Consider the following 21675-nt stretch of genomic DNA (forward strand, 5'->3'; position numbering starts at 1 on the left):
TGTTTTATTTCATTAGGAAATGATGTTAATTCATTGCAACTAATGTTATAACAATAAAGAATAACATTGTCACTCAAATATATCAGTTGTAAATAATTGTCCTTACCTTGTGTACAAGCAGGGATGATTGGTCGATTCCAGTCCTTGCCATTATCACATTCCATAGTAACTAGACTCTGGTCGGGATAGTCATACATATAATACCCTGAGTCACATGTTATATTACATTCATAGCCGGTGTCTCCTTTCTTTAGAGTACAAGATTTACTACCATGCTGTGGGGTTGGTAGGTAATATGGTGAACACATTGATACTACAAAAAAATAAAAATCAATATGTTTGCATTGATATAATCATAATAGACTACCTTAAAACTGAAGCTATACTTTAACCTTAAATCAAATTCTTTCTTTATATGCAAAGGAAATCTCAAACTGGGTTCCAGCCCAAACTTATACTAACAGCAATATACAGGGAGGACTAGGGGACAAGTGATAAGTCCCGGACACAACCTGTAATTTAGTGGCTGTCTTGTTGGTTGCTGTCTGCTATATCTGCTGGGTTTGTTATTTTTTTGTAGTATAATTTAGACTTTTTTGTTTTTCAATATTTTGTCATAGAAATGCCGTATACAACTTACTATAAGATATGGGATTTGCTTGCTGATGAAGGATGTGACACACCTTTCTCCTTTGGTATTACAATTTACAGTTTAACCTGTCTTATCAGACACAAGAGTATTCCAACATCCTGCTTTAACAGACACATAATCATGGTCCTAAAATATGCCTATCCTTGCAGAAAAAAACTGAGTATACCAACACCCTGCTGACATTTTTTCTGGTCCCCCTGTGTAACAGATTAGGTAAGTTACACTGTAGTTGTCTCTTGGCAATCATTTCAAATTTTCTTTCTATATTGAAACAAGAGTGCACACGCTGAAATGTCTCGCCTTCTATACTAATCATTGATATTATGTTGATAGTCCTAAGTAAAAAGCTAAGCTTTATAACAACTGTACCATAAAGTTAACATTAACCAAGATAACTAAACAAAGACCAATGAACCTTGAAAATGAGGTCAAGGTCAGATGAACCATGCCAGGCAGACATGTACAGCTAACAATGCTTCTATACAACATATATAGTTGACCTATTACTTATAGTTTAAGAAAAATAGACCAAAACACAAAAACTTAACACTGTGCAATGAACCGTGAAAATGAGGTCACGGTCAAATAAAACCTGCGCGACTGACATAAAGATCATTAAATATTTCCGTACACCAAATATAGTTGACCTATGGCATATAGTATTAGATAAAAAGACCAAAACTCAAAAACTTAACTTTGACCACTGAACCATGAAAATGAGGTCAAGGTCACATGACATCTGCCCGCTAGACATGTACACCTTACAATCATTCCATACAACAAATATAGTAGACCTATTGCATATAGTATGAGAACAACAGACCAAAACACAAAAACTTAACTGGGTCAGGATCCCTAATAGACCTTGAGATGAGGAACTCAGATGACGTAATTAAAAAAAATATTAGTCCGCCATACAATTGTGGATGCTGTGATTTTAAAAATGGACATAAATGAACAATAAGAACTGTTTTATAGAGCTGATGTGATGAGAAAAGAAAGATGTAGATTTGACCTGAAATAAATTATTAGAAAGGACAATTTTTTTATTGAATTTTATGATCAGAATTTTGGGATTATTTCATGAGGAGAGTGACATTTTTCACCATCTTCCGGGGTCCATCAATTTGCGAAAAAAGTAATCTCACTTGCCACCCCGAAAATTTAACCAGACATGTATAAATGTATCAGCTGCGATATGAGCCATCATACATGTTCAAGTAAACGATATGGACTGAGCAACGGAGGAAAACGTTACCATTACCGCCTATGGAGAATTAATTGTAAATGTATACCCAACTATAACCACTGAACCATGAAAATGAGGTCAAGGTCAGATGACACCTGCCAGTTGGACATGTACACCTTACAGTCCTTCCATACACCGAATATACTAGCCCTATTGCTTATAGTATCTGAGATATGGACTTGACCACCAAAACTTAACCTTGTTCACTGATCCATGAAATGAGGTTGAGGTCAAGTGAAAACTGTCTGACAGACATTAGGACCTTGCAAGGTACGCACATATCAAATATAGTTATCCTATTACTTATAATAAGAGAGAATTCAACATTACAAAAAATTTGAACTTTTTTTTCAAGTGGTCACTGAACCATGAAAATGAGGTCAAGGACATTGGACATGTGACTGACGGAAACTTCGTAACATGAGGCATCTATATACAAAGTATGAAGCATCCAGGTCTTCCACCTTCTAAAATATAAAGCTTTTAAGAAGTTAGCTAACGCCGCCGTAGCCGCCGCCGCCGCCAGATCACTATCCCTATGTCGAGCTTTCTGCAACAAAAGTTGCAGGCTCGACAATAAAAATATCAATAACATACCTGCAGTCCAGCGATAAGTTTTTAACCAATCATATCTTACCTCTAACATAAATTTCAAAGTAGCATTCATCAGTATTGCCTGCATTGTCTGTTGCTTTGACATTGACTATCTGCCTTGTGGGATTGCTGGCATCAGCTATAAATGTCTCAGGTGTGACTACTGCATTAACATTGTCCATATTGTCAGTCACCACTATTTTATTACCTACGACTGAGGTGATATTGTGACTTGTACTATCTACATATTCTATCCTACTCATCGGACAATTTTGTATTTTAGGACGTTTCTCATCTGTAAAGAGATAGACAAACAAAGTTAAGATATGGTTCTTAAATAAAAATCTGGAAATCTTCATATAAATTAAATAAATATCTGGACATTGCGAAATTAAAATAGCAATCTCGATAGCAATACATGTACTCTAAGTTATGCAAATATTCAAATAGAAAGAAATAGACTGAAGGTACAGGTCTAACCAAATACTATCGACTAATCAAAAGTCCCTTTTAAACAAACCTAAACACAAAAAACATTAACTTGTAAACTACATAAAATTTCAAAGTCAATGAACCATAATGAAGGGATGGGGATATATAACCTCCATAGAAATGAAACTTGTAAATGCTCATACAACTGCATATTACATATCATTGACAAACCACTAGTAGTGCATCATAAACTAGAGCTCATCACACACTAATACATTGATGATCATAAACTAGAGCGCATCACACACTAATACATTGATGATCATAAACTAGAGCTCATAACACACTAATACATTGATGATCATAAACTAGAGCTCACCACACACTAATACATTGATGATTCCCCTCAAATTCAGGACATTATTGGGACTAGGGGCCAACCAGTCTTTGCTCTTTCTACTATATTCATCATAGTTACTGAAAGAGCAAAGAGCAGCAAATACCAATTTTCAAATCTTAGGTTGAACATTGCCGTTGAACCAAAAACCAAAAAACTGAGGCAGTTGAAAGTATGAGCAAAGGTGGTGTAGTGGTTAGTGCATCAGAATACAAACACAAAGATTCCTGGTTCGATCACTGTTCAGGGGAGAAAATTTCAGGGACTGAATTTTTCGGCTCTCACTTGACACCATTTGCGAGTATGGTCTTGAGAAATGATAGCCTGTTGGAAGGGGATGATTTATGGCTGACAAGTGTTAAGAGAGAGCAATAAATCTTGCATGTAAAAGACACCCTTGTCGGTTTCGAAAAGGAACAGACTAGTGCTGCTAAAAGGCAGCACTTACACCAGCAAAGTGGAAAGGGATTAATGTAAGTTGTGAGAACTTGTTCCCCAATCCACTATAAATAAATATGTTTAAACTAATTATGAGCAGACAATTCATTTTTAGATATTTGTTATAATAAGCATGAAAAACACATACATGTACTATTGTTGGCAAGATTTCAAAATGCTCTATTAAAGTAAACTCATACAAGAAAATAATATTTGATTTGTATTTTCTTATCCTACAACTTACTATACCAAATATTAAAATAATAAATCACAGCATTACAAAGAAAGGGGAACCTTGTAGGGAAAAATGAGGGACTTACTGAGGGATGGACAGAGGGCAAACCTATAAACCCTGTCTTCTTTGCAAGAAGGGGACTAATTACTTATCAATTAGCCAATCTTCAAACTCTGATAATTATTTCTACAATCCTTGGTGCTAGATCTGGTCTAAATAACTTGCCTTCAATGAATACTTCAAAAGTACAGATCTCTTCATTATCTGCATGATCCTTGGCAATGTACTTCACAGTAAATGGTTTTCTGTCCACTGTTAAAGTACTGTTTGCATTTACTGGTTCAATAGTGAACTCTTTAATGCTACCAGAATTATCCGACATGTTTGGCTGTGTAAAATGTAATGATAGTTTACTGTATGCCTTCACTGTAATGTTGTCTGGGCAACCAGAGAATACTGGTTTTGTGACATCTGAAAATAAAGTAAAAAATTTTTGTGAATCATTTCTACAGTTTTGAACTTTATATTTATAACAAGAGTGCACACGCTGAAATGTCTCGCCTTCTTTAATAATCATTGATACTATGTTGATAGTCCTAAATATAAAGCTTTATTACAACTGTCAAATAAATTAAACATTAACCAAGAAAACTATACATTGACCAATGAACCATGCAAATGAGGTCAAGGTCAGATGAACCAAGTCAGGCAGGCATGTACAGCTAACAATTCTTCCATACAACAAATATAGTTGACCTATTGCTTAAAGTTTAAGAAAAACAGACCAAAACACGAAAAGTTAACACTGAGCAATGAACCATGAAAATGAGGTCAAGGTCAAATAAAACCTGCACGACTCACATATAGATCATAAAATATTTCCATACACCAAATATAGTTGACCTATTGCATATAGTATTAGACAACAAGGCCAAGACTCAAAAACTTAACTTTGACCACTGAACCATGAACATGAGGTCAAGGTCAGATGAACCCTGCCAGCTAGACATGTACACCTAACAATCATTCCATACACCAAATATAGTAGAACAATTGCATCCAGTATAAGAAAAACATACCAAAACATAAAAACTTAACTATAACCACTGAACCATGAAAATGAGGTCAATGTCAGATGCCTGCCAGTTGAACATGTACACCTGACAATCGTTCCATACACCAAATATACTAGACCTATTGCTTATAGTATCTGAGATATGGAATTGACCACCAAAACTTAACCTTGTGTACTGATCCATGAAAAGAGGTTGAGGTCAAGTGAAAACTGTCTGAAGGGCGCGAGGACCTTGTAAGGTATGCACATACCAAATATAGTTGTCCTATTACTTATAATAAGAGAGAATTTAACAATACTAAAATCTTAACTCTTTTTTTCAAGTAGTCACTGAACCATGAAAATGAGGTAAAGGACAATGGACATTTGACTGACGGAAACTTCATAACATGAGGCATCCATATACAAAGTATGAAGCATTCAGGTCTACTACCTTCTAAAATATAAAGCTTTTAAGAAGTTAGCTAACACCGCCACCACCGCCGCCACAGGATCACTATCCCTATGTCGAGCTTTCTACAACTAAAGTCGCAGGCTCAACAAAAAATTTATTTTTGAGAGTTGTCATTACCACAAAAAGCTTAAATTTAAGTGACTGTAAAATAATTCAATTCAGTAAAACTATTCTAGATACCTGGTCATTTATGTGCATATTGCCACAAATATGGTAAAATTACTAAATATAGCCATAAATAATTCAGCCTTATACTGGTGGTTTCATTCCACAGATTTTTTTATCAGGTATTTTTAATTCAGCTGGAATTTGCATCCTGACAAAATAATGATAAAGTTATTGAAGCAAATATAAATGGCCTATAAAAGTATATGTGGTCCTTTTTGTTCCATGTTTTCCATATCTAATCATTTATGTATTGGATTTTTAAATGTTTTGAATGGTTAATTGCAGCCAATACCAATATATTCAATATCAATTAACTCACCAATACAACTGGGTACCTGATTATCCCAGTTTAATGATGTGCTAGAAATGTTTTCATTACAGGAAATCTTGGTTAAAGTATCAGGAACAAAACCAGCTCTATCACAAGAGAAACTTATGTGTCCATTTTTTTGAAAACTTTGAAATGTGTCGTTCATCATCAAGGTAGCTATGCCCCCAGCTGGATAGCCTGGGTCACTACAGGTTTCTCCTACAAAAAAATTGTTTGAAAAAATTAAGACAAAAAATAAGTGTATTCTAAAATGTTTCTATGAATGTCAACATGACTTTTCAATTGTCAAAGTCATGCGGCGGCTCATGTCTAATCTTTCTATTCAGTAATGAAGGTTATCCTTAAAATTTCTAACATTTGTCAGATTTCAAGTTGATCTTTTGATCTACATTAAAATTATTTCAAACTGATTGACAAATCTTTTGATGTAGTTATTCTCAACTAATGGACAAATGTCAAGGTTATCCTGTAGTATATTTTTTCTTAGATGTTCATTAGTTATAAAGGTCATTCATTCATATTTATATCTAAAATAGTCAGTAGCAAATGTTTTCCTGATATCTACTTATTCTAAGTTATTATGTTCCACTAAAGATTTAAATGCAACATTATTTTTATAATTCGCTGATACCAACCTAAACACTGTAAACTTCCTATATCCCATTGACCATCTGCACCACATATAACTTCTATGTCAGAAGATCCATTAACACTTTTTCCATCAACATAAAATAAACTGGAACATGAAAATTCAAACATGGATCCATATTTCAAGTTTGAAGGATAGGTGAAGTTTGCTCCAGTAATATTAGAAGGTGGATTCCCACAATCAATTTCTACAATATAAAATAGAGAATTAGAAATATAATCACTAAAAATTTGTGTTGAAGCTATAGTGGGGCATGGTCATATAAACTTACAGGGAAACAAAGCATTTAAATCATAACAAAATTTGTGAATAGGACAATGTTAAAGAAGCAAAAAGGTCAGAAATCCTGCATGAAAGCCAATAGCTCATCACTACTAATATACATAATGAATGTATATCTTTAATGACCATCTGATAGAAAATTAAAGTCTAATTGACATATTAGGATGTATATACACTTATACATAATTCATATTTGAAATACTGTTTAACTTGACATGCAAGACCATTTTTTATGGGTGAAAAGGGCCAATAGCTTCTAAAATGGAAGATTATACGCCTTAATCCTGATGTGGCATAGAAAATAAAGTGTTTAAAATCAGATTCAGCCTAAAGGTATTGTAAGCCATTCAGAAATTCCGTACTTTGAATTAGTGAATAATAAGAGACTTAATGGTTCAAAGATTCAAATTCACAAGTTAAGCGCTGTTTTTCCAAATTCTGGATCAAATTTGGAAGAGTATATACCCTGCATGTCAGACTTCTAGCTGAGGACAGGAAGTGAATAAATCTTTGAAATCAGATTCCTGCCTCATAATGTATAACCTTGATATAGATTCCTGGATGAAATAAGAAAATCATAAAACAGGAATGTGTCCATAGTACCCGGATGCCCCATCCACACTATCATTTTTTATGTTCAGTGGACCGTGAAAATGGGGTAAAATCTCTAATTTGGCATTAAAATTAGAAAGATCATATCATAGGGAACATGTGTACTAAGTTTCAAGTTGATTGGACTTCAACTTCATCGAAAACTACCCCTACCAAAAACTTTAACCTGAAGCCGCACAGACGGTACGACGAACGGACGGTACAACGGATGAAAAAACAGACACAGACCAGAAAAAATAGTACCCATAAATAGGGCATAAAAATATTATGGCTCATATATTTAACTTAGATTTTAATGAAACCAGACAGCAATGGGTACAAAATCCAAGAAAAACTAGAGGCACTAAAGAGCCTGTGTCAATCACAAAGCACTATGTGCATATCAAAACAAAGGACACTCTCCAACATTGTAGAAAAGAATAGAATTCATGACTAGCAAGAATCTCTTTCTTGCCGGTCTTGTATTGCTGGTAATTTTGCCTGTTTAGTTTCTCTCTATCTACTTTTGTTTTTTGCTCAAAACACAAAAGAGGGTACAAAAAAATACTCAGGCAATTGCTCCTACATAGAGTGACAAATCTACTATCAACATTGACAAAATTTGACTTATTTGCAGAAATTGTCCTGGGTTCATTTTATAATTTTCAAGATAATATACGCAAGTATGAACAAACATGTTAAAATTGGTCATTTAAGGGCATTAACTCCTACATGAAGTTGTCAGATATTTGGTAGAGCTCAACATTTTCAACTTTCAGTCAGATTTCTCTATTTACCGTATATTTTCGAATTTAAAGCGCATCGTTTTATAAGCCGCACGGCCGTTTTTTGGGGGGAAGATTGTTTTTGTCCTTACATAAAACGCACCTGAATATTAAGCGCACACTGAAGAAAACGTATATTTATTCTACTGACCTGATAGTGTCATGAATATTTTCTCCTTTTGTAACTCACACCGTAATTTGTTTCATTTCTATTTTCAGATTGGTGAGAAAGTTGAGAGTATTTTTGAATATATTTATTTGTGTCATATTAAAATAAAAAATCGTAATAAAATAATTATACTTTTCTCATTGTTTTAATTATGCCAGTTTCGTTTGATGTTTTTTGTCAACAATGGCCATGTGTTGACAGCTTGGGTGTCCATTGAACCTTGTTGTTTTGATTAAAATTAGTATGGTATTGATTGCTTGTTTATTGTTTGAATTGGCATTAAGGATTTAAATTAATCTTAAAAATGTATGCATGAAAGGTCACCCAAGCCATAAAACTGCCATTGTTTACCTTGATTATGACCTACTTACCTGTACCCACGTGTGAAAACTGTTCACCCAAAAGTCAAGATTTTTTTTTAATTAAATCAATCTAAAGAATTTTATTGTTGTCTATAAAATAAAAGTTGAAGTTCTGAACTTAACAAACATTTTTCAATTTTAATTTTGTGGATAAATACAACAAACAAAACAATTTACTTTTTGCAAGTCATTGTCTATTTTGAAATGAAAGTGTTATGAGCAATGACAAGGGGGATTAAAAGAAGACGGCAATAAATAAATGTTTTAACAGATTAAATTATAAAAATTAGTATTCTTTTTTTTTTAGTTAAACATCCAATAATATTTCGTAAAGATATTTCGTTTTGAAACACAATAAAACGACAAACAGTTACTCTTCAGTATTTTATCCTGTTTGGTACCTCTTCTCAAACACGATTATCTCTCTTTGTTTATGAAGCACTTTAAAGTGTCGATTTAAGCACATGCATCACCATCGTCATTTAAAGAAACTTGTAATATTGGCAAGACACACAATCACTTTCTTTATTATTTCATTAGAAAATTTTATATTAAAACACATTAAATCAACTAACAACTACATATTTATGATAAATACACAATTAATATCCTGTATGGACACAGTTATCTTTCTTTGTTTACGAAATGAACACTAAACACATGGTTATCGACTTCCTGTAAACCAACAATGATTGAATGAAATAAAAACAAACGATTTAGTTAATATATTTATTTATTCATAACAAAATATGCAACATTAACAATTTATCAAGTCACTGCAAGCACTTGACAATCTGACTGTCTCCAGAAAACAAATCCAGATATTTTTTTCTTTCACCGTCGTCCTGAAAACAGAAAATAATACTTACATAACACGCACCCGAGTATAACACGCAGGGACAAAGACAGAGAAAAAAACCTGCGGCTTATTTAACGATTTATACGGTACAAAGCTTTTAAAAAAATAAACAAAACTTGCATTTTACCCCCATGTTCTATTTTAAGCCATGTTTGCCATCTTGGTTAGCAGGCGGAATCATCAGACACCTTTTTCAAACAACATGCTCCAAAGAGAATTGTGGCCAAATTTGATTAAATTTGGTCGGGTACAAGTTTCAGAGGAGAAGATTTTTGTAAAAGATAAGGAACCACTTTGACCAGGGACGCCAAGTGATGAGAAAAGCTCACTTGGCCTTTTTAGCCAGGTGAGCTAAAAAAGTAATGAAAATTGTGTGTATTCTATTTAGTAACATTATTTTCAAGGTTCCAGTTAAGGGTAGCGTCAAATGTAATTTGTGGATTACTTGAGCATCCTTAGTGAACTTAGTAAACCCCCCAAAAAAGTGCGATATTTGTTTTTTTATATTCCTGATCATTCAAATTCCCATATTTTATCAACTCAATCTGTATTTTTTTCAATAATTCTTAAAATTTATACTAACCTCCACATTCATAATCATTTCCATACAGATAGGAAGAGTCTGATGTCATGTTGTAGATACATTTCCTTTCCTTGGTGAAGTCCGTTTTGCCATTTACCTCACATTACCCCCCTCGTCTGTTTTACCATTTACCATACAGTTATCCCCCTTGCCTGTTTTGCCATTTACCTTACAGTTATCTCCCTTGTCTGTGTTATAATTACCTCCACATTCATAATCATTTCCATAAAGATAGTAAGAGTCTGATGTCATGTTGTAGATACATTTCCTTTCCTTGGTAAAGTCCCCCTTTCCTGGTACTGTACAGTTAATTATTAAAGTGTCGCCAAACTCCACAGAAACATCATGACTGACTGATGTGGGCTGACGTATCAAACTGTGTGTCTTGTAGGGGTCCACTAAGCATACACCTATTAATATATATATTAATACCTAAACTACTAAGTAAAGTCATGTTTCATAGAGCATTAAAGGTGTAATACCACTATTGATTTTCCCCTATTTGTCTTTGTTAAATTTGAACTTTTCAAAAAAATGTACAGAATTTATCTTTGTTTCAAATGAAGAAATACATGGCATGAGTAAAGTTTTATCCTGTCGAGTACTATAGAAAAAAATTCACATAACATTTCATAGCATATAAGAACATAACCATCATTGGAAGTTAACCAATCAAATTTCTCTCCTTATTTTATCTGTGTACAAGGTTTAGTCACCATGTAACCTCAAGATTACAAAATATTCTATAGAAATCCCAAATAAAAAATAATGGTGTTTTGAAATACCCAAGACATATGTTTATGACACAGAAATATTTTACTGCAATAAAATGTAGGATTAATTACCTACAACTGTCAAATTCAAGGGAATATTTTTTTCGACCTACTTTCATATACAACCGGATGTGATGTACCATGATTTGGTGGTATTACACCTAAAACTAGTAACATGTGTCATCTATTTATTTCTAGTATTCTATACTAACCTGTAGTAATTCTATACACAGATGACCTCCAAATTCCCCCACATATTTCCTTTGTATTCCCTACACAAGCCATGTTACATTCCCTCTCTGTTCTCTTAGTGTACTTGGTGCTACCTAGTTGTGTACCATTACCACAATAACACTTATTTCCTGCCTGTACAAAACATTATTAAATATATGCATTATCTACATGTTAATTATTGTTTGAGATAACAGGAAATAAATTGAGATCCCTTTGATTATTGTCTAAAGTCAAGACAGCATCTGGCATCCATTTTTTGCCTGACCCAGACGAAACTATATTTTCTTTTCTGGTATATAAAACCTTTCAGATATTATTTCCAGTGAACAGCCTATGCCTGAAAATAGAGATTTTCCAATTCAGGGAAGCCTTATATAAATATGCATTTTTCTCAGCCAATTTGAAGTTTTTGAAGTTTTTTAAGCTTAAATTATTCTTTCATATATATTAAATGTACTTTAAATGTATAGAAAAGTTACAAAAAGCATACCACGTGAGTATAAAATGGTCTTGGGCCATGTAATACTGAGAATTATTTAGAGTCAATTTAGGTGGTAGCCCATATTGACATTTAAAAATGCACACAGAAGCTATCAGAAATGAAAATGTGTTACTTTTTGCTCATTTCTATGCTAAGGTGTTATTATACAAGAAGTCTAATTGCAAAAGGACTCTTGCATTTAAATTTTTGAAGGACAATATGGTCTGATGGCCAGTTTTTTTCACTTACAATGGAAAACTTGCATTAGTTTCAGTCTCAATAGGCATAAATTTGGGCCACTTACTATCAAACAGAAAAAAAATATGGTAACCTATGAAAGGAGTAAGGTGTACTGAATATAGTAAAGTGCTTTTTTACAGATTTAGTGAAATATTTGTGATGGACTACAGATTTGATGTACAAAGCTGTTCACATTTTACATACATCAATTAGGCCGTTTAATCAGGGCCATGAATGCAAAATATGCTGCACTTTTTTTCTGTGATAATCTACTTTTCTCTATATTCAGAGTTCACAAATGGTTAATTAAATTTAAGCATAGAAACACAAATATCAGGAACAAAAAAGCTGTCAGATAGAAAATCTGCATGCCTCTTAGGCATAATATGTAAACTGCTTTAAAACGCTTATTATAGCTGTAGAATGCCAAAATGGTACATTTTAACAGAATTTCTGTAAACCAAAGATGTAGATCCTTTACTTTAATTGAGTTTGACAAATTGAAACCAGCAAATCATTCAGGAAAATTGCCAAAGTACAGAATCTAGATTTCAGGAATCCATCTCTTAGGCCCGAGAACACAGTTATTTTGTAGTGCATTTCTTTTAGACAATAAATACAAATTAAAAAAATCGCACCTGCTCTTTCTCAAAAAGATTTTTACAGTGTAGTGTACTACCAGTGAGACAAATAATATCAAACGTATAGAAACTTCTACCAGCTCTAACTCAAAATATTGACAATTCTGTGTTAAGGGGGTGTAAAATTCAGTTTGACAGCTTCAGACGTGATAAAATTTGACCTTTTTGAACTGGTCCAAATCACTACTTAACAAAAAGATTCAGCACCCAAATTTTTTAAACATGTAATTACATCCCCCTACTTAATATTTCATGCATTTAATATCAAAAAATGAATTGGGAAAGTGTATCAAATAAAACATGCAAGTTATACACTCTACATTCGTAGACAATGAAAACCAAAGGACTATAACTGTGTCCTTGGACCAGTTATCAATGTACTTTCAGACAAAAAAGATGAAAGCATGATTTTATTTGTCACTAAATCCATTTAAGCTGCCATTGCTGACCCATGTATTCCTATCAGTACTAAAAGTAAAATTTTCAAAAGAGAGTCTCTCTGTCATCTTTCCAATAAAACAGCCTATAGAATATTTATACATCCTTGCACTTTTGAATTTGTGGTTTACCAAAAATGGGTAACCCAGGAATTATACAATTTGATCCATGGTAGTTAAAAAAAACATGGAATGCAAGATATAGTAAGATTTTCTCTAGATTTGTCCTTACATGTGTTGATTTTCTTACGTGGATATGTTTTATATGATATCTTATATTTCTAAATGGTTATATCAATTAAATTTCATTATATTTACCTGTGTTGCAAAATACTGATCGGATTTCCACCCTGAAAATGTGCATTGCGTGAAACAGATTTCTGCTGACAAAGTTTTCTTCTTTTCATGTACTTCATCAAACATTGGATCAGTGTCATCATGGTAACAGCCAACATATGTGTAGCTGTATGCTAAAAGAATAGAAATTCATTGAAAATCTTGCAGTCTTAAGGAACTGTAACAGTTTGACTGTCTTATATAGTCTTCATGTATTACCATCAATGTGATATTTCTAAGACTTGAATGAAAAGGCCTTATATATAATATAAAGTCATTATGTTTTGTCAGTACGCTTCTCTTAATCAATAAATAAAACAAGAATGTGTCCCCAGTACCTGGATGTTCCATCCGCACTATCATTTTCTATGTTCAGTGGACCGAGAAAATGGGGGGAAATCTCTAATTTGGCATTAAAATTAGAAAGATCCTATTATAGGGAACATTAGTACTAAGTTTCAAGTTGATTGGACTCCCAACTTCATCAAAAACTACCTTGACCAAAAACTCTAACCTGAAGTGGGATGAACAGATGAACAGACGGAAGGATGAACGAACAAACACACAGACCAGAAAACATAATGTCCCTCTACTATGGTAGGTGGGGAATAAAAACCTTAAAAATTAAGCATATGGCTTCATACTGTCCACTGTGACAGCTCTTATGGATCAATACTTCATACCCTCTCCCAGTTTTCTTTATTGAAAGTCTCTGCATGAATAATGTACAATATATCCACCAGTACTGAGAAATTGATATTCAACAAGAATGTGTCCATAGTACACGGATGCCCCACTCCCACTATCATTTTCTATGTTCAGTGGACGGTGAAATTGGGGTCAAAACTTTAATTTGGAATTAAAATTAGAAAGATCATATCATAGGGAACATGTGTACTAAGTTTTAAGTTGATGTAACTTTAACTTCATCAAAAACTACCTTGACCAAAAACTTTAACCTGAACTTTGCACTATCATTTTCTATGTTCAGTGGACCATGAAATTGGGGTCAAAACTATAATTTGGCATTAAAATTAGAAAGATCATATCATGGGGAACATGTGTATTAAGTTTCAAGTTGATTGGACTTCAGCTTCATCAAAAACTACCTCGACCAAAAACTTTAACCGGACGGACGAACGGAGGCACGGACGGACGGACGGACGGACGGACGGACGGACGAACGGAGGCACAGACCAGAAAACATAATGCCCCTCTACTATCGTAGGTGGGGCATAAAAATTGGCATTGTAATAAATATATGATACTGGTCTATTTTTAAAATATGTCCTAAATCAGTTCAAAGTCCTGGAATATTGGATGAAGTAATTGAATCTGATTGGATAGGATAAAATAGTGAGGAAGTGATTTTCCACTTTCCATTTTAATAATGTCAAGAATTTTTCCTACCACTTTGTTGAGCATATTTGATTACAAATTTTGAACACCTGATAACTAAATGTTCTAGTCCTTGTGATCCAGAAAGTGGATTTTTAACCCTAAAACAATTCATAACTACACTAATCCTGGCATAGAAGAAATAGACTTAGTGATCATTATTGCCACAGTTCAACAAATATGTTGCCATTCTTTACAATATTAAACTAACCTTGACATTTGGGAAATCGACTTGGTGACCATTGTCCAGTGCTGTCACAGGTGAACAATTTTTTGCCATTCATTACATAACCAATCTTACAGAAATATTGTATAGTATCTCCGTACTGATGAACAGTTCGATGAGTCATCAACATACCATTATCTATTGAAGGTGGGCTTGGACAAAGTTTGCCTGAAAAAAACATTGTATACTGTATATTTTTTTTTTAAATGGTGTATTCAATATTTTAATTATTTAACAGCTTACATTTTAACATTTTTTTTTACATAAATAAGGCCGTTAGTTTTCTCGTTTGAATTGTTTTACATTGTCTTATCGGGGGCCTTTTATAGCTCACTATGCGGTATGGGCTTTGCTCATTGTTGAAGGCCGTACAGTGACCTAGAGTTGTTAATATCCGTGTCATTCTGGTCTATTGTGGATAGTTGTCTCATTGGCAATCATACCACATCTTTTTTATACATTGTTACATAGATTTTTCAATCATGTCAATGGACAGTCCTTATTGTTGAGTCATTACGCCATAAAGCAGCTAGAAATTTGAAAGATATGAGAGATATAATTCAACTTTCAGTGCGATTTGTTTTATAACCATGTTTCTAATGAAATGTAAGATACAACCAAATATCTTATTACTGTGGATTCATTTTTATTCGTGGTATACCAATTTTCGTGGGTTTCGTGGGTAACAGCGAACCACGAATTTAAGAATTCAACGAAGAATAATCCCGAGAAATGTGTATGGAGTCGGTTGTTTATTTCCGGTTATGTTATGCAGTTCTAGTATAGTGTTGACCAGTGATAAACATTGTAACATAACACATGTTCTTTATTGAAAGAAGATACAAGTATTTTGATTAAATCTATAATAAATATATATCGAATATCAGTGATAATTTACTTTTTAAAATTGATTAAAACTGTTCATGGAAAATAACTGCAAGTTGTTAATTACCGTGTCATAGTTTGGTTTACCAGTGATTAAAAATCAATAGGATTAAGTACGGGGATATTGACCGTAGGTAATATTGTTTATGACAGGAACATTTATTTTCACACCTTATACTTATATCACTGTTTATTATATCGTGATTAGGGAAATGAGCTTTCAATCATAAAGTTTTGAATGCCTTATAGAATTCAGACAAGAATTTATAAATTGTAAAACAACAAATAATTAGTTGTCTCTGTCCATTATTGTAATCGAAGTTATCAATGAACACTTTAACCTAGAATGACCAAGCGAGGATTTTGACAATTCACAACTTTTTCAATGAATTCCTTCTTTTTTGTTTTGTTTTATTATTGATCAAACCAAGGAGGTTATATGATCTCCTAAATCAAAAAGAAATCCAAGAATTACGTATCTATTTTTTTTGTTGTTGGAATCAGCGATCCAGGAATTTACGTATACGTATCTTTTTTTCTCTATCCACGAAAATTGATACCCACGAAAATAAATGAATCCACAGTAACATATTAATTGCCTGCTTATACAAGAAAACATTATTAAAATTGCCAAATATTCTTTTCTGATAGACATTGAGGCTGACTTCATTTGGATATCTAGAGTAGATGGTCTTATATCACACCTGTTATGATTGGATATAGCTTTCCCACCATAAGAACTCGAGGAACCTGTAACTTATGATGGTTATTTTTTCCCAGAATACAACTTACGAACACAAGTATGGTCCAAATTATAAACTTTTCCCAGATTTCCATTCTCCATAACTAATGGTACAGTGAAGTTAGCTGCAAAATCTTTGGTAAATAACTGATATCCTGTTTTCTTACAGCCACACTGGTACCCTCCTGGTACATCTTTACACATGTGGTCACAGCCAGCTCTATCATCTCTGTCACATTCACGTATATCTGTAACATAAAAATACAAGTATATATTATACACAGGTATTCATTTAGTTGTTGCAATAAAAAGAATCAGAATTCCACCAGATTTATTAAATCCAGTACATGCACTTCCAAACAAAGAATACATCATTCCATAACAACATGAATGCAGTTGATAATCAAGACTACTGATGGTTATTTTGCTATGATAGCTCCTGTCCTTTATTTACACAAATAGGCTTCTTTTCAATGGTGGGATAAAAATCAAAATTTACTTGAATTTAGTGCCACTTTTTATGTGACCATGTGTGATAGTTAATATTGTTCTGTAAACATGGTTCACATCAGGACTGAATAAAGTGTGTCAATGATGTATATTTACTGAAATTGTCATGACTGTATCTAGGATGTCAATTATTTATGAGACTACCAATGTTTTCAAGACAACCTAGGTCTGAACATAAAGGATGTATCCAATGTCACAATGATATAAATTACTTATATCTTCATTGTGACCAACTTATCAATGTCAGATTAACATCAGAACTGTATTCAAGGTCCTTAATACAAATGCAGTCAATGCCAGTCATGACAACTGACACCTAATGAGTTAACATCAGGACTATATCAAAGGTCATAATGACATGTGGTTCTACCAGCATCATTAAAAACATTTAACCTCAATATATAACAGGAATGTGTACATATATAGTACACAGATGCCCCACTCACACTATCATTTTCTATGATCAGTGGACCGTAAAATTAAGGTTAAAACTCTATTTTGGTATTAAATTACAAAGAACACACCATACAGAACATGTGTATTGAGTTTCAAGTTGATTGGACTTTAACTTCATCAAAAACTACCTTGACCAAAAACTTTAACTAAAAAATTTTAACCTGGAGCAGGACAGATCGACAAACAAACAAATGGACGGACGAAATGACAAACAGCCTGAAAAACATAATGACCCTAAGTGGGTCATAAAAATAAGATGTGGTATGATTTCCATTGAGACAACTCTCCACAAGAAACCAAAATACACAGAAATTAACCACTATATGACACTGTACAGCCTTGTTAATATCAGGACTGTATCCAGGGTAAAATTGATGTCATAACTACCAATGTTGTCATAACAACTAACCTGTACATTTCTGCTTAACATCAGGACTGTATCCAAGGTTACAATGACATGTGTAACTACCAATGTTGTCAACACATTTTTGATCACAGTTAGAGGTACCTTCAATACATTCATCAATATCTGAAATACAGATTGAAATCATAGATTAGTAAAGTGGATTTTTACTACATGACTAAGAATAGGAGCCTCAAATTCTCTCAAAAGACATAAGTGTATGGAAGATAATATATTAGATACACACCATTGATGACATATCATAAACACACTTAATTATAAAACATAACATTTTAACATGGTCAAAATTCAAAGCAAAGGGGACATAACTCAACTTTGATAATAAAAATTAGACACCAATCATAAATACATAAAAAAAAAAATAATAAAAAAAAATAAAAGCATCATCATGGTAAAACAATCTATGTCACAGAAGTGTAAGAGGTGAATTCCTCAGCATCAGAATTTTTTTTCTTTATAACAAGACTTATTTGCACTTACTATCACATGTGGGCAACTCCTCATAAGTCTGGTTTTCATTACAAGTCAGTGTCTTTGTACCATTTAATCTAAATCCAACATCACATTTTACTGTAATCTCTTCCTTAAATTCAGGGAAGGTGCTTTTTGAAAGCTTCCCATTCTTAATTTCTGGTAACAAACATTTCAGCTCTGTAAAATAAAATATATTCTCTAATTTCAAATTGTAGTTTTGATAAAAACTGTGTTTAAATTTCTCTCCTGTTATTTCTGAACATATCCATTCAAAATCAAAATATTGCATTATACATTACTAATCATATTATAAGAGAAACAAATTCTCCCACTTGAGTCTGTTCACTGCAATGTCTATCCATGTTCAATAATTAAAAGTGTTCAAACTTTAAAATGAGCAGGTACCGTAATCAAACATTTTAAAGATTGAAAATTAATCAATCTCAAGTTGAAAATAATAGGGTTGAATACTGTAAATGAATCTATAGTAATATATGTGGAAAGCAAAGCCAAAATTAAGTCAAGAAATATCTAGGTTTATACTGCTGATCTTATCAAGGCATGTCACTCATTGTTATTGTTTATCAGTATACAACTTTAGTTATTCAATTTATATATTGTTCTAATAAGAAATATCTGTACATTGACCATTGAACCATTAGAATGAGGTCAAGGTCAGATGGTTTATTGGTCAATGTTAAGTTTTGTATTTTGGTCTGTTTTTCAAGTACTATAAGCAATATGTCGACTATATTTGGTGTATGGAATAATTATTAAGTGTTCATGTCTGTCTGGCAGATATAGACTATGCAAAAAGGAGGCTTAATGCTATGCTCCTATACACCTTATCACTATTTGGAAATCTGTAATGATTGACCTGAGAATCTGTTCTGATTGATCTTTTGAGGTCATACAATAATCACTTTTCCATCGTGGCAGCAGATATTTTCTATTATGACGTCAAAAATTTTACAGGAACTAATTTGTGATGTCCAGTAATGGTAGACAAATAGCAATAAGGTGTATTCTTACTTTTGCATGATGGTGGAGTCGCCGACCAGGTATTGTTTGAGCGGCAAAACAAAATGGGTTCCCCAAACAATTCAAAGCCATCTTTACAGTCATATTGGATGATAGAGGCATAAGATGTCAGGTCTCCAGTGATGACTGTCCTTATAGCATTTACAACATCTGGAGCAGTTTTACAAGTGGCAGCTGAAAAAGAGTAACATACATGTGATAATATTTTTATTTTTATGAGCATCCGCATTGAGAAATAAAATACAAACATAATAATCTATTGTTACAGTAAGGATTAAAATAAGATCAGGCACTGTTTTAATACTTAACTTTTCATATGAGCATAAAGTATGTGATTAAAATATTATTTCCTGTTTTTGTATTTTTCTTTTATAAAAATTCAGATCGTTTAGCTCCATACTATAATTTGTGTGCATAAATTTATAAACAAATGTTTTTATTAATAATAAAGTGTTCCTTCCTTTTGTTGAGGGATATATACCTGTTAATTGATGAAAACATAACATGTTGTATATCTTCAAAGAAACAATTAAGTATTCCAACTACAGTACCTACTACTAAATTTCACAAAAATTACCATCTGTCTATTTCTCTTTTGGACAGTTGGGCCAAAAAAATGTATATCTTAATACTCGATCATATGCTGAAGAATAGTGCTAATTCAGAAATTACTGCATGCATTTATTATTTCTAATGTTGAACAATCGAGTTGAGTTGAGGGATTTCTGGAAATGTTAATAAAAAATTTGTAAGGGTTCCGCGGAACCCAGTGTCTCGCCTACTTTTGCTGTTAATCGCAGACTCAACAAAAATGAGGAAAAACATCAATAAAAATTTCCCTCTCGATACTGTCTTTTGATTGAAAGAAGCTTCCAAGTTTGGTAAAAAATCAAGGATAGTTTATGAATCTAATAAATGTTTTATAAACTTTAACTGCAGACTGTATGTAATGTTAACTGGAAGACAAGAGTGCACACGCTGAAATGTCTCGCCTTCTATACTAATCATTGATATTATGTTGATAGTCCTAAGTATAAAGCTAAGCTTTATTACAACTGTCACATAAACTTAACATTAACCAAGATAACTAAACAAAGACCAATGAACCTTGAAAAAGAGGTCCAGGTCAGATGAACCTTGCCAGGCAGACAGGTACAGCTAACAATGCTTCTATACAACATATATAGTTGACACATTACTTATAGTTTAAGAAAAATAGACCAAAACACAAAAACTTAACACTGTCCAATGAACCGTGAAAATGAGGTCACGGTTAAATAAAACCTGCTCGACTGACATAAAGATCATAAAATATTTCCATACACCAAATATAGTTGACCTATGGCATATAGCATTAGATAAAAAGACCAAAACTCAAAAACTTAACTTTGACCACTGAACCATGAAAATGAGGTCAAGATCACATGACATCTGCCCGCTAGACATGTACACTTAACAATCATTCCATACAACAAATATAGTAGACCTATTGCATATGGTATGAGAAAAACATACCAAAACACAAAATTTAACTATAACCACTGAACCATGAAAATGAGGTCAAGGTCAGATGACATCTGCCAGTTGGACATGTACACCTTACAGTCCTTCCATACACCGAATATACTAGCCCTATTGCTTATAGTATCTGAGATATGGACTTGACCACCAAAACTTAACCTTGTTCACTGATCCATGAAATGAGGTCGAGGTCAAGTGAAAACTGTCTGACAGACACAAGGACCTTGCAAGGTACGCACATATCAAATATAGTTATCCTATTACTTATAATAAGAGAGAATTCAACATTACAAAAAATTTGAACTTTTTTTTCGTGGTCACTGAACCATGAAAATGAGGTCAAGGACATTGGACATGTGACTGACGGAAACTTCGTAACATGAAGCATCTATATACAAAGTATGAAGCATCGAGGTCTTCCACCTTCTAAAATATAAAGCTTTTAAGAAGAGAGCTAACGCCGCCGCCGTGGCCGCCGCCATAGCCGCCGCCATAGCCGGATCACTATCCCTATGTCGAGCTTTCTGCAACAAAAGTTACAGGCTTGACAA

The 21675-nt window shown here is 33.2% G+C and overlaps 1 protein-coding gene across 1 annotated transcript in view; it reads right to left on the minus strand.

Moving 5' to 3' along the window:
* Window positions 1-21675, minus strand: part of LOC143046827 (uncharacterized) — an 80215-nt gene that overhangs the window by 38793 nt on the left and 19747 nt on the right. The window contains exons 15-27 of the mRNA XM_076219888.1: window positions 19595-19777; window positions 18569-18739; window positions 18074-18193; window positions 16749-16946; window positions 15057-15239; window positions 13430-13581; window positions 11291-11444; window positions 10509-10715; window positions 6661-6861; window positions 6014-6223; window positions 4223-4468; window positions 2539-2790; window positions 107-313 (exon numbers count right to left, since the gene is read on the minus strand). Of these exons, the coding sequence (XP_076076003.1) occupies window positions 107-313; window positions 2539-2790; window positions 4223-4468; window positions 6014-6223; window positions 6661-6861; window positions 10509-10715; window positions 11291-11444; window positions 13430-13581; window positions 15057-15239; window positions 16749-16946; window positions 18074-18193; window positions 18569-18739; window positions 19595-19777 (2484 nt within the window). The remainder of the gene's footprint in view (window positions 1-106; window positions 314-2538; window positions 2791-4222; window positions 4469-6013; window positions 6224-6660; window positions 6862-10508; window positions 10716-11290; window positions 11445-13429; window positions 13582-15056; window positions 15240-16748; window positions 16947-18073; window positions 18194-18568; window positions 18740-19594; window positions 19778-21675) is intronic.

The sequence above is a fragment of the Mytilus galloprovincialis genome, chromosome 9 (assembly GCF_965363235.1).
Source record: "Mytilus galloprovincialis chromosome 9, xbMytGall1.hap1.1, whole genome shotgun sequence".
Taxonomy (NCBI): domain Eukaryota; kingdom Metazoa; phylum Mollusca; class Bivalvia; order Mytilida; family Mytilidae; genus Mytilus; species Mytilus galloprovincialis.